This window comes from Oreochromis aureus, linkage group 2 (genome assembly GCF_013358895.1).
Source record: "Oreochromis aureus strain Israel breed Guangdong linkage group 2, ZZ_aureus, whole genome shotgun sequence".
NCBI lineage: Eukaryota > Metazoa > Chordata > Actinopteri > Cichliformes > Cichlidae > Oreochromis > Oreochromis aureus.
In genome coordinates this window covers 26,555,313-26,569,884 of record NC_052943.1, presented here as the reverse complement: position 1 = coordinate 26,569,884, position 14,572 = coordinate 26,555,313, and the positions used below count along the sequence as shown (strand labels likewise).

The following is a 14,572-nucleotide window of genomic DNA, read 5'->3' as shown; positions in this document are numbered from 1 at the left end:
ACTGGGCCAAGAAATATCTCAAGACTGATTTTTCTAAGGTTTTATGGACTGATGAAATGAGAGTGAGTCTTGATGGGCCAGATGGATGGGCCCGTGGCTGGATTGGTAAAGGGCAGAGAGCTCCAGTCCGACTCAGACGCCAGCAAGGTGGAGGTGGAATACTGGTTTGGGCTGGTATCATCAAAGATGAGCTTGTGGGGCCTTTTCGGGTTGAGGATGGAGTCAAGCTCAACTCCCAGTCCTACTGCCAGTTTCTGGAAGACCCCTTCAAGCAGTGGTACAGGAAGAAGTCTGCATCCTTCAAGAAAAACATGATTTTCATGCAGGACAATGCTCCATCACACACGTCCAAGTACTCCACAGCGTGGCTGGCAAGAAAGGGTATAAAAGAAGGAAAACTAATGACATGGCCTCCTTGTTCACCTGATCTGAACCCCATTGAGAACCTGTGGTCCATCATCAAATGTGAGATTTACAAGGAGGGAAAACAGTACACCTCTCTGACAGTGTCTGGGAGGCTGTGGTTGCTGCTGCACGCAATGTTGGTGGTGAACAGATCAAAACACTGACAGAATCCATGGATTGCAGGCTTTTGAGTGTCCTTGCAAAGAAAGGTGGCTATATTGGTCGCTGATTTGTTTTTGTTTTGTTTTTGAATGTCAGAAATGTATATTTGTGAATGTGGAGATGTTATATTGGTTTCACTGGTAAAAATAAATAATTGAAATGGGTATATATTTGTTTTTTGTTAAGTTGCCTAATAATTATGCACAGTAATAGTCACCTGCACACACAGATATCCCCCTAAAATAGCTAAAACTAAAAACAAACTGAAAACTACTTCCAAAAGCATTCAGCTTTGATATTAATGAGTTTTTTGGGTTCATTGAGAACATGGTTGTTGTTCAATAATAAAATTATTCCTCAAAAATACAACTTGCCTAATAATTCTGCACTCCCTGTATGTATATGATCTGTCTTTCTAGTCCACATAGTGCCCCTGCTGTGGGATTTTCTTTGATCAACTGAAGGCTTTTCAGCAGCTTTTTACTGCAGTCTGATTATAACGAATACGAAACGATCCAACCTATAAGTTTGTCAGCGTCACATTCAGACAGGAAGTTTTCTAATTTTAGTGATATTTATCAGATCCGGTCAAAAATTACTCCAGGGTTTCTTACATTGATACTGGAGGCAATGGTAAAGCCGCCCAGAGGAATTCTCCGCTAGGCATGACGTTTCTGAGACGTTTAAAGTGAATTTAGTTTCATTGTACTTTCATTGTTTTTTTGTTTGTTTTGCTTTGCTTTTCTCAATACACATTGATATTTGACATCGATACTGTCAACTTTATTAACCAAATAGAGAATATCACTATATGCTGATGATGTGCTGTTTTATTTTTTGGGATTCTGCTTCATAATGGAACAATGTCAGCTTTTATTAAAGTCAGTAAAGTCTGTACATCATCATATCAGTGCCAAATACCTAATAGATGCTAAAGTCTTTCAAATTCTCTGTACATTAAAGAGATTTTACAAAAATAATAACTCTGAGGAGCAGCTCTTTCTCTGTGACAGGTCTGTGTGAACGCTGAGTGTATATGGCAGAAGATTTTTAGGGTGAAGGGATTGTGTTTCTGTGTCACAACAGCTCAGATGCATTCCCATGATTATATCACACGTATCCAGCTGTGTGATCATCTGGAGCCAGGCCTCTGGGTCAGCAATCAAGCTGTGATGTCACTGTACAAACACCAATGAAATGGCTCCACTCTCACCTACTTATATAAAAGTCATATAGTTTGTGTGAGCTTTTTACAAGTTTGAGGTTTAGTATTTGGAATATTCTGATTCATTGTTAATCATCCAGGTAAGAAGATCAAATCACAAAAAGTTGATTCTGTGGGAGAAATGTGTCAACTTCTTCAGTCTCAGCAGGCTTGCCCAAACTTATAAACAATACATTTCCAATACATTTAAGTACCATTCACAGAGAGTTGGGGAATGGTTGCAATCACAGCATTATAAGATAGTCAAAGATGTACTCACAGGAATTGAGGAGGGGGCCTAGGATCTTTCACCATCCTACAATGCTGTGATTGCATTGTGAAAGTTGTCAGTTTTTGCCAAGTTTTTGTGCATCAGCAGAATCTTGATTATGAGTTTCATTTTTGATTAATAGAAACTGTTGGAGCTATTTGTTCTTTATTTCTATTATTCTGAAATTTGTTAAAGTTTGTTGTTAGTTTACTTATATTTTGGGGTTTATTTACAAGTTTATTGGTAGGTTAATATTTGTTTGTTTGGTGTTTACCTTGTTAAATCAGTCAGTATGAGCTGTAGGGCCATTTTGTTTCTATAAATAAAGAGACTGGTATAGGACCAGCATGCACTGGGGTGGGCCTATGGTTTTTTACCAGAGCAGGAGAAGCAGCAGGAAGAAACAAAAACATGGATCTTGTTATTGCTTGCCAAACTGGATGAATAAACCATAAAAAGGCAACCTTCAAGTTTGGACAGTGGAATTCTTTTGCCTGCGTACAAAATATTATCTCAGTGCAGCAGTGGCTTGTGGACTTTTAATTGTGGGATGTTTGGTTTGTCAAACAAAGGAATTGCCACCACAGAAACCATAAAGTTAAAAATAAACATTTTCCTGAATTATCTATAGAAATCTAGACTCCTGCTTGAGAATATCAGGCTTTCTTTTATTGTCTGAGATTCATTTTATTTTCTAAGTATGTCCTACCAGTTAGTCATCCATCAATTTAATATGTCTATTCGGATCCTTGGATCACCTCAGCTGGCTCCCTTTGTTGTCGAGGACTAGCAGTTCTGCTCTGAGTTTCTCCAAAATGACCAATCCCCTCACCTTCCTCCTCATCTCTCCCAGAGAGGCCAGACACCCTCCATGGATCACCACCTTATCACTAGTTAGTCTAAAATGTAGTAAAACAGAATAAATACCAAGTAAAATAGGCAAGCAACTTAAAATACATTAAAAGGGCAAACCACCATAACGTGTAATGAATAAAAATGACCCCTTAGGTACTTTAGTGCAGGCTGTGTCAGTAAAACTAACATCAGCTTAATAACAGAATAAATCTTTCAGCATACAATGAGCTCTAATCAGTGAATAAATGTACACAGTTCCAGACTTAAAAAAACAAACAAACAAAATAACAAAATAACGAAACTACAAAATAAAGTAAGTGATGTGTATGCCAGGTTAAAGATGACTAAATAAACAAAGATTCTAGTACTTTGCGTCTTCAGTGTTCCCATTTCACGTGAATCACTGCGGAAACTCTCTTATTGTGAAATATCAGCTGGACTATCTTTTATTGTGAAACAGTGAACCCATCTGCTGGTGACCGAGAGAAACCCCGCAAAGTGAGCGCTCCACCAAAGGACGGTCAGTATGACCGGAAGCGTTGCTACCACAATAAAAGCATATAAAAGCAATATAAAATATAAAAGCGATATAAAAACGATTTGCTTTTCACGCTTTTTAACAGGTTTAACTTTAACTTTTTAAATTTGCATTTGACCTGTTAAAACAAAAGCATGTCTTGAACAAATTACTCACAGAACTAATACAAAGTTATTTTATAACACTAAAGTTTTTATATTTTGGTTGTTTCTGTCTTATATTTTTATTCTTTGCCTGTACTTGACTGGTTGTTACCAATTTACGTAACTTATAATTGTACTGCAGTCATACAATATCAAGAGTCTTATTTTTTTCCTTAATTAATAAGGTTGCATAAAATCTTATAAAATAAATTAAATGTATTACATTTCATAAATTTAAATCAGGTAGCCTATTTGTTAGCTTTTTACCTGTTGGTCCACACTAAAAATGTATTATTTAATTAGCTTTATTAGTTCCTCATGACAGGGTAAAAAAAAAAAAAAAAAAAAAACCCAACAAAATATCTCTGTCAAAAAGCAGAAATGAAAGTGAAATATAAATATTGTTTCACTTTAAAATACATGAATAAATTGTCACTTTTAAAGAATAAATATGTTAAATATTATATGAAATATGATACACAATATACAATATTTAAAATATATTATCTAAAAATAGAATGCGATAAAAGAAATATTTACCAAAAGCAGCCTTAAAATGTGCTCTTTAAAATGTAGTGAAGCCGGAAAAAGAGCACTGACATGCTCACTACCCTCCACCTGAAATCAGCAGCAAAAATCAATAAACCTGAAAGATCCGATCTATGTAGATGAATTTAAGTAGATTTGCTTTGATTAGATCTGGAGGCGATTACATCAATGACCGCTTTCATGGACTTTTCTGCTGTTTTAGGGTTGCTCAGCTTTGACATTTGCTTGTTTTGTGTTTTTTGTTGTTATCCTGGTTGGATAAATGTTTCATTAATTATTTCCAAAACATAAACAAGTACAAAGTCACACACCGGTTTGTAAAACTTCCACCAACATTCTTGTAGTTCGTTTCCTCCCTGGCGGTCCGGTTTTATTTTGAAGGTCCTGGGCGGAAGTGTGTTGTGACTATTGGGGCTTTACTCCGGTGAGTTTTGTCCGGCGGCTGCTGCTCCGTGAGCAGCAGATGCTGCTGAGTGAAGGCAGAGGAGGAGACAGGGAGTCCCGGACCGAGCAACTGACTGCTAGCCACACAGGTGAGATCACTTCGCTTCTCTCCTCTTGTCCTCCTCTTTCATGTTCTCCCCTCTGCTTCTGCTCTTTAATCCGGTTTAAACTGCGGTACAGTGGGAACACAGCGCTCGGTTTAAACGCGTCACGTTTTACCTCAGGGGAAAACAGAAAAGTTCGTTTTAGGTTCCCGGACTGAATAAAAAGCATAGAAGAGGCTCCAAAATAAACTCCAAAGAACAAAAAGTGAGACAGTAAAGAGGAGAAGGAGGTCGGGGTGTGAACCCGGTTCACGTCAAACCTTTAAACTCTTTAAAAAACAGAATAGACTCTTGCTTTCAAAGTGCATTTTAAAGCATTTAGCGCGAGTTATTTGGATTTTTAAGAAAGTTTTAAAGCGAGTTGAGAAGCAGAATGTGCAGTTTGTGTTCGTACCGCTGGGGACGGTGCAGCAGCCTGTAGCTGAGGTTTTATCAATCAAACTCATAAAGCGGCATCAAACTGCAGATCAAAGCTTCTGACATGTTTTATCTGTCCGGAAATGTTTATTCCTGAACCTCCACAAGTCAGAGTGTGTGAAATGTTCATATTTACTCACTTTTTTTACGCCACACAGCCTCCTCCAGAGTCCCAGGGGAGTAAAATCCAGACCTGATGAGCTGAAACCAGCAGCAGAATCAGCTTTTAGAAAGTCTGTGAAGAAAAGCTCAGTTTTTATGTGTTGTAGATGATGCCATGTCAGGCTGCATATTTGTCATATTTGCTCAGTGTGTGTGTGTGTGTGTGTGTGTGTGTGTGTGTGTGTGTGTGTATTCAATTCAATTCAATTCAATTTTATTTATATAGCGCCAAATCACAACAGAAGTCGCCTCAAGGCGTATGTATATGTGTCAACATGTGTCACGCTGTCTGTTAGAACCCACAGACATTAAATCCTCAGTCTGGGAGTGTTATCACTGATGATTGGATTCTAATCATTTACCTTAATCAATAACTGCATTGATTCGGGCAGACTTTGAAGATGACAGTGTGGCGTTTTCGAGATGAATTGTGGAGTTGCAGATTTACCTGATCAAGCTTTATCCATAAAGTTTTCTATAGATGAAGCAGCTGCTGCGCCGTGGGCCGTTTCTGATCTGCTGATTTAATCATGGGCACACCACAAGAAACAAGTGTGTGTGTGTGTGTGTTAGAGGCGGACCTGCGGCTCATTGATCAGTGTGAGTAAAGGTGTGTGTGTCCATGTGGTCTCCTTCCTTTTTGCCCAATCACACTGATCAGTCGGGCCAGTACCGATCAAACTCTCCACTGCTGCTTAAACTACTTTCAGATCAGTGAAAACTTTATTTAAAACCACGGGCGGCTCGGACTATTCTCGACTTTGCTCAAAGATTAAGGCAGATTAGTCGTAACTTTCAAAACTAAAGACTACGCCCAGGATAAGTAAAGCTAAGTCTTATTTCAGAGACGTGCCTGAGGAGCAGCCCCGATGGCAAAGGAGGGGAGAAAAAAATAACACAGCTGATAATTTGCACGGCACAAAAGAAAGAGAAGAAATTGAGCTCAGCAGTTTAGATTAAAGACTTGATCCTAACATACAGGTGATAGGCATGTATTTAAATGCCTGTAAATAGCAGCGGTGCGTTTCAGGTGCAGATCAGGCTCTGACAGCCCTGCTGTGGATGGTCGGTGTAATGAAATGAATGAATTTAGTCGTCTATCTAAAGTCTGAAAAGATCAGTTCCAGCTTAAAAAGCCAGCACTCATCACTTCTTAAGCAGCTCTCCACATGTGTTCGCTCAGATCAGATTAATCATGCTGGCTGTAGCTCAGGAGGTAGCGCAGGTCATCTACTGATCGGAAGGTTGGTGGTTCGATCCCTGGCTCCTCCAGTCCATGCCTGAAAGGAGCAGCTCCCAGGTGACGTCCAGCTGATCCCTGCGGTGATGCAGCAGGTAGACGTCCAGAGAGCGTACATCGATTCAGTTTAGACTCCATCTTTAGTGCCTGCTTTGTGATGAGACAGGACACAAGTAATAGGTATTCACTCTCGTCATTATGCATTATTAAACTTAAAAAAAAAAAGGCACACTATGAGCAAGCACTTGGCAACAGTGGGAACGAAAAACTCCCTTTCATGTTCTTCAGGCTTGGGGAAGGGCATCCATCTGTGGCAACCGGTTGGGGGTGAGGGGAGGAAGACAGGATAAAGACACACTAGAGCCAGAGGTGAATAATAACTAAAATTCCTTCAAAAGGATCTTCCTCGAAATATAATTCAAATAAAAAAATTAAAAGATGAAGAAAAGGCAGTGTTGGGGTTGCTGGTATACACAGGGATGGATTCTGGGCGTTTTTGACTGTAAGGGTTATTACCCAGCCTGTACCGAGCGAAGAAACACAGACTGTGAGAGTCACCTAGACCCTAATTCCTGGTCCCTTCTTAGGGTCCTGTTCTGTTACCATGTCCTGAATCTCATTAACACCACGAGTAACACCTGAGCTCCCTGAACCTGGCGACAGGACGCATGATGACCTCTCACACCACCCAGACTTTAAACCCGAGACCTGCAGGTTAAAGAGCGACACCTGTGGCTCATTCTCAGGTTAATGTAGCGCACGTGTAAAACCAGCTCGCTTTCTTAGGCTACGTTCACACTGCAGGCGAAAGCGCATCAAATCCGATTTTTTCGCCCCTATGCGACCCGTATCCGATCTTGGTATGACAGTGTGAACGGCACAAATCCGATATTTTCAAATCCGATCTGGGTCACTTTCGTATGTGGTACTGAATCCGATACATATCCGATGTTTTAGAAAGCGACTGCTGTGTGAACGGTCAAGTCGCATTAAATCAGTCTTTTACGTCACTGACACAAGACAGATGCCAATTATCAGCACCGGAGAAGCGCCCGAGAAGACATCACGAATGATTTCCTACCATCCGGTGAAACTGTTGGGAAGACAACGTTGGAGAAATGTGAACATTTTATTTTTACTGTATTTTCTGCAGATTCTGACAGAAATCTGCAACTATCCTTTGAAGCACCGCTCCTCTCTAAAACAGCAATAAGGATAATTATTAGGTTATTTACATTATTATGTAAATAACAAAATAACTTAAAGCAAAAATCTGGAAACATAAAGTCTGAAGTCTTTATATTAAGGGCAATCAGTCAAACAATATTGTTTGCTCTGGGTCTAAACAGAGCGAGTGGTGTGTGACATCTTCTTTTGCGCATGCGGGCCGCTTTGAGCGTTCACACTAGAGCGCGTTTGATGTCGCATTTTATGTGTAGTGTGAACAAGCAGACAAAAAAATCGGATTTGATCAAAAAATCGGAATTGAGCATTAAGACCTGCAGTGTGAACGTAGCCTCTCTTAACAAGTTTTACTGTTTCTGCATCCGAGAGTATGCGGGGTGACATGAAGTTTGTTATCAGACGGTGAGGGTGGGGCTCAGCTTGGACATCCATAGGCTCTGCAGCTCTCTGTGTCCATACCAGTCAGTGGGAGGTGAATGATTGACATCTCTCATTTAAATCAATACAAAATAGAAAACAGAGCAGCTTCGTATGGAGACGAGGGTTGTGCGTGTGCCGCAGTCCTGATGCAGCTTTTTGCGTGCTGCCTATTGTGTGTGTTCTGCTTTTCTGTAAAGAAAACCACCAGTAGCCCACGAGAAGTTCTCAGAAACGAGGGCTGACGTCACATGGGTGAATATTGCTGACTGGATCTCTAGTTGACGTCTCTTACTCATTGAAATGTCTGACCTTAAACACCACATATCGTATCTAAGCGCATATTCATGCCGCAGTAAAGGAAGAGATAAAGCTTTAGTTTCAAGCTTTATGGTGTAGATTTTTACGTGCACTTTGAGGCGTTTGAATGCTTACACGCTGGATTTAAATCACAGGTGCTCAGTTTGTTATTAGCTTGCAGGCGTGTTTTGTTTGGTTCAGACTTTCAGACCAATTGGAGTTACGACAAAAAACCCACAAAGAGAATCAAAATCACTTTGCATGTGTTTGAAGATGCAGAAACGTGTTTATTTGCAGCTTCTTGGTATTAGACCTTCCTCGAGTTCTCTACCTATTCTGCTAATTAGTGTGTGGGAGGCTGTTTGCAGATCCAGACCTGAAAAAAGTCAAAATACGAGGAAGGGATCAAGTTTTTACTGAATGATGGTTTGACGTTATACAAAGTAAAGTGGAATAAAGTAACGCCTACAGGCAGGCAACAAGATGGATGTGCTCTCTGTTTAATAAAGTCATAATAGAAGGCAGTAGTCATCACGGTTCAAAGCGAGACCAAGCCCATGTAGGTGATGATGGCAGGGTGGAGGTATGTGAGGTAAAGTTGTTTTTGTGCTGTTGCGTGTTTACAAACTCAAGCTAAAGTAAACCCGAGTGCATGAAACCAAAACGTGAACCTTAGTTTGGAGTTTGTGATGTGAGAGACGCTCAGGTGTGTATTTTTAAATCCTGAAAGTTGGATCGTTTCATAGCCAGAAGTGACCAAATCTGGATGAGAGGGTGGAGTAAACCCAGGAGGAAAACAAGAGAGCTGAGAGGGTAAAAAAGGAGATTTTCTTAGATTCACCTTTGCTATAAATAATTCTAAGGGGATGAAATCCTGAATCCAGAAGGATACCTGGATCTGACACAGGTTGCGATGTTCTCCTGAGATCATCCAGGTGACGCCTCATAGTTCTGATTTCAGTTTGATGTGTTTGTAAAGATGTAATGGCAGATGTGCAGTTTGCTCCAAAGGTTCCTGGGTCAGGATTCGAATCACCTTAAAAAAAATACAGATGTCCGGTTTCTGATTAAAATCCTCAGATAATTTAAAAATGTTTGATAAGATTTTAATTAGTGTTTAACTTTGTGAAATATTTCCTGTTTTATTTGTAAATGCTCTCACTAAGAATGAAGAGTGAACCCCGTGAGGACGACTCCGATGGGAGACACTGAGACAGTTGCTGACTGTGTTTCAGCTGATAACTTGGACTGAGATCAGCAGCTTCAGTATCTGATGTGACCTTTGAGCACCTTTGAGCTCAGTGTTGTGTGTGCTTTAATGCAGAGCGAGCGGCAGCTGACGATCATTCCGGCGGAGCAGCGACGGCGGCAGCAGGCATGTCTGTCACTACACAGCTGGGTCTGCTGCTGTGGAAGAACTTCACCTACAGACGACGACAGACGGTCAGTCACACACACACACACACACACACACACACACACACACACACACACACACACACTGTTCATCGGGGCTTAGCCTGCGAACCTTTTCATTCATCAGGGTGTCATTTGGTCTTTTTAAAGGTTCTTTTTCAGTTTCGGCATTATTCAGTCAATCACTTGGTCCATAAATAACCTTTGAGGACCTTTAGACCCTTAAAATGTTAAATGTTGGACTGAAGGAAAAGTATTGCTAGACAAAACAGTCGATTAGGCTGCTTTTATGAGCCTTTACCTTCCTGTCCTTAAGAAACTGCACCTTCTTCAGCTCTGACATGTTGGATTTATTAATCAGTCATGCGGTTCCTGAAACAGCCGATATCTTGAACTGAAGGAAAAAGTGTTTGTGGGATTTTTACAGATGGCTGAAGAAAAGTCTAAAAACGTGGATTAAATGCCATGTTGTTTGAATATGTTATCGGTGTTTGCCTGTCCTCGCAGAAAGAATTACTTGTATAGCAATTTAGATTAAATGTTATTTAGCTGATCAGTTTCTGGATAAATCAATTGCTTGATTGGTTGATAACATGTCTGATAACAGAGAGAAACATTTTTTTAATGATGCTCTTCTGCAAAGCATCATGAGTGGAGCTGGAAATAAAAAGAATAATTTTATTTTCTACATTTTTATGTTTGCAAACTGAGATGAAGCTGACTGTAAATGGTTCAGTTTGTGTTACCTGGATAGATCCACCTGTCTGATATGTTTTATGTTTGATCACAGAAACAAAGCGGTCAGCGTGATGGGGGTTAAAGGTCACCTCTCTGGAGTTGTGTGGGGTTTTTTTGTTTTTTGGGGGGGGGGTTTTCACTCGACCCTGATCAGTAACCTGCTTCGGGCTCTGCTGCTGATCGATCAATCACTTTTCATTAATTATGAATAACTTCTAATAATAAACACATGAAGCTGCTTCCTGTCGTGGGGAAACACTTAAAAGGAGCCAATCAGGAGGCTTTTAGACCGCATGCACACATTCTTTGTGTTTTTCTCTAATGGTTTCCTGTTTCTAGCTGGATTACGTGTTAAAGTCTGTGTCTGTGTGTGTTTCAGCTCCAGCTCCTGGCAGAGATCGTCTGGCCCCTCCTCATCTTCTTCATCCTCATCTCTGTGCGGCTGAACTATCCTCCCTACGAGCAGCATGAGTGTGAGTTGAAAACCTTTATTTAAACGTTACTCTAATGGCGCTCTGGTTCAGAGCCTGAGTCGATCGACCCGTTGAGGCAACAGCTGCCCCAGTTATACAAAGTTTACCTCAAGTGATGAAGAGTGATGTCAGAGAGCATCCTCGTCCAATCAGCCTGCAGCATCGTGTCTGTTTGATCTGGGAGACAAATCTTGGCGTGATGCGAAGTTTATGCTTGTCATGGTTGACCCAGCACACGGAGCTTCGGGCTAAAAATGATGATGTCATAACCATGGTGGTGACAACATCGGGCTCTGTTTGACGTATGTTGGGCGTCTGTGGGGACTGACATGTTTATCGGGCCACTTTTATTTCTACGTTGACTTCGTTTTTCAGCTATGAAGGTGATTTTCTTTGCACAAAAAATGAGCACAGCTTCAGCTAGAAACGCTCTCAAACCAAAACAGAACTGGACCAGCACCAGTCAGGTGGTGCAAATACGCGCTGGAGGTGAGAGACATGAACACAAAGGTTCAAATCTAGAACATTCCTGCTGTGAGGCGACCCTGCTAACCACTGCACCACCATTATATAAACCACACGTATAATATATTAGTGTAGCGGGGGTGGGTTGTGCTGATGGACGATTTTATCAAAGAATGCGCTTTTCTGTTTTGTTTTTTTGTCTAATTTTCCCATTAATGTGCAGATAAGTCACACACAGACTTGTGTGTTCTTGCCCAGAGCTCTGCCCTCTTTGAAATGAATGATAAAAAAAACCCAGAGCCAGGCTGATGTTCAGCTGACTGCTCTTGACTATTATCTATGAATTAAAGCTAAATCTATATCCTTTTTTTAAAAATTTATATTTTACAAACAAAGTCGCAGGTGTGTTTCTGACACCAGCATCATCATGGAGGGGGGATAGCGCTACCTTAATTTGTGCACCCTGACCCCACCTCCTCACCCGGCGTGGCAGTGAGGGTGTCAGTTATCGGTGGTCACACAGAGGGCGATCAGGCTGTGGGCACATACATTCCAGCCTAGTCCAGCTGAAGTCCTGCAGATGTTGCAGAGGTGTTTTCAGGTGTTTCTGAAGGGTCCAGGGGCAGCCAGGTGTGCGCTGGTTATCATCTCTCTTCAGACCCTTGCACCTTTAGGAACATCTGATATCGGTTTCACACTCATTGATTTCCGATTACCCGAGGTTATTGATTGACAGTGGTCCTGGAAGCAGGAGGAAGTGCATTATTGCTTACTGCTGCAGGATTTCAAATTAAAGCTCCATGTGCTAAATGAATCGCCCTGTGTTGTTTGTCACGAGGAGCTTGTTTTTTATTGCTCTTTATCGCTCATTATCAGACATCGTGAAGGTCGCAGAGATTCATCGACGATCATTAAAGTTCTGATAGGAGTGATAAACTGCACGAAAGGGTTAAACCTCACTTCAGCGTCTTCGTTTTCCGTCTCAGCGTAGACCTCGATGTTGCATAAATAAATCAGCTGTTTAAAATCAGATGTTTTGAACATCTCCCCAAGCCTGAAAGGAAATATGACGAAGGACATGGAGAAGTTTGGAGAGAAGAAGCTGACTCAGACAGGAAGTTATGGTGCTCTCACAGAGAGAGAAAGCAGGAAAACATTTTCCAGGTTACTTCCACATGGAAAGGAGCTCATGTTTGAATCAAAGGTGTTTGAAGCTGGATTGAACTGCAGACGGAAATTGGTCTTTTTTAAGTTTTCTGTAATGTGTAGATTCAACACCGGTTAATCTCTTGAATTTGGTGCCTTTTTATGTTTAAGTGATTCATTTGTTAATGCTAAGTGGTTAAAAATGGTCAGGTATAAGAACTGGACCATGGAAAACTGGAAAATGAGTGGAAAAAGCAGCAAATGTCCAGAGAAAAACTGGATTTTGCTTCTTGAAAGCAAAATATGAAGACTTGAAGGGATGACTCGGTAGCGTAGGTCCACTTTAAACCGATAGTGAATGGTTGTGTGATGTGAGGCCTTTTTGCCCGGCAAGCGCTGTGAAAATGAAGAAAAACTGAACATCTGCAGTGACTCTATTTATTAGTCACATGTCAGCAACTTAAATATGTTTCCACCCATCTGTTTGTTCATTTACTTTGAGCATTGACTGACACGTCCGCTCAGCAAAAGCTGACGTCGCCCGACCAACAGTCCAAACCTCAAAAACACAGAGTTCACGATTGATCAGTTCACGTTCTTCCCAACAAATGATCGGTAAACTCTTCCGCAGCTGCAGACGATATTGTGCATGCAGCCAACAGTCATATTTTAACCTGGATGACCCCTGTGAGATATAAAGTCGCAATCTGGGACGACCCCAACCCCAACCCTGTTTTACAGCAGTGCAAAAAAAAAAAAAAAAGCCTTCCTGTTGTGTGTCAATCAGAATGATTGTTTTCATGCCGAGACTTTGAAGAAACAAAAAAGTAATTTTTCTCATTTATTGAGCAGTTCAGTTGAAAAACAGCCTGAGATTGCTTAAGAGAAATTAGTGGAATCAGTGGAAATATACCAGTTTTTTTCCACACTGCTGTCCTTAGAGACCCATTGTTATTCCACTGCCATGAAATCTTTACCGGAAAGGTATTCAAGCAACTTCTCCAGATCAAGAAATGCTTTTAGATTTTAACTTTCCGTATTAAATCTGGCATCACTGCACTGGGAATATCTGTGATTTTACCGGGAATTTGTCACAGTTAATAACAGTAATTTGCTGTAATTGACTCTTCAGCCGTCTTTTCATCTCGCTCTGTTGAAGCTCAGGAAATATTTCCTTAAAACGACACAACTTTTAAAGTGTAACACACGTCGGCATAAACCGGCTCAAATAGGGTGTAAAATGCCAAAGTTTAAAATGACTGAGGGGCTCTTGAGATAATCCGGTGTCAGCAGCTGAAGATGAAGAATCAGGAGCTTCAGGCTATACTTTTTTATGGGATGAATGAAACCTGCCTGACAGGAAACAAAAGGGAACGCTTTCATTCCTCACCGATTATCTCAGAGGAGGAGCGCCTCTCTGCCTCACTCGGGCCAAACATCAACATCAGGAGATGAAGACGGAGCAGGAAGCTGCTCGTCTTCCTCTTTCCCCGTGAAAGCAGAAGCTCTGGGCACTCGAAGTACTTTCAGTTCTCATGCTGTATGAGAATAGTTGTGCAGTGATTCACGCAGCATGTGAGTTGCAGGGACGTGTTGAAACTCGCCACTCTCGGCTGGAAGGCGCTCGGAGAAAGTTCCTGAGGATCAGAGACGAGCTGGAGCGTGGTCCCGCTCAATCCTTTAATATCCAGTTTTACACGACAGCGTAGCTTTGAACGTGTTCATGGAGATGAATTTATAATGGTTAATCCCTCTGCGTGGGCACTTTGGGTCAACACCGCGTGCTAAACGTGCTGTACAAATGAATGTGACTTGACGTGACACGACAGCTCCGCTGCACACAGTTCATCGTCTGCTCTGTGGAAACTTTTCTGTTTGTTTTTGTGGCAGATATTCAGAGCTGCTGAGCTGCTTTCAGCTGTAGATCCCACTTTTCTT

At 41.2% G+C, this 14,572-nt stretch overlaps 1 protein-coding gene across 1 annotated transcript in view; it reads left to right on the top strand.

Moving 5' to 3' along the window:
- Positions 1 to 4,534: 4,534 nt before the first annotated feature.
- abca1b (ATP-binding cassette, sub-family A (ABC1), member 1B) overlaps positions 4,535 to 14,572 on the top strand; it is a 40,881-nt gene continuing 30,843 nt past the window's right edge. The window contains exons 1-3 of the mRNA XM_031754907.2: positions 4,535 to 4,660; positions 9,721 to 9,839; positions 10,930 to 11,023. Coding sequence (XP_031610767.1) covers positions 4,591 to 4,660; positions 9,721 to 9,839; positions 10,930 to 11,023 — 283 coding nt within the window. The 5' untranslated portion in view covers positions 4,535 to 4,590. The remainder of the gene's footprint in view (positions 4,661 to 9,720; positions 9,840 to 10,929; positions 11,024 to 14,572) is intronic.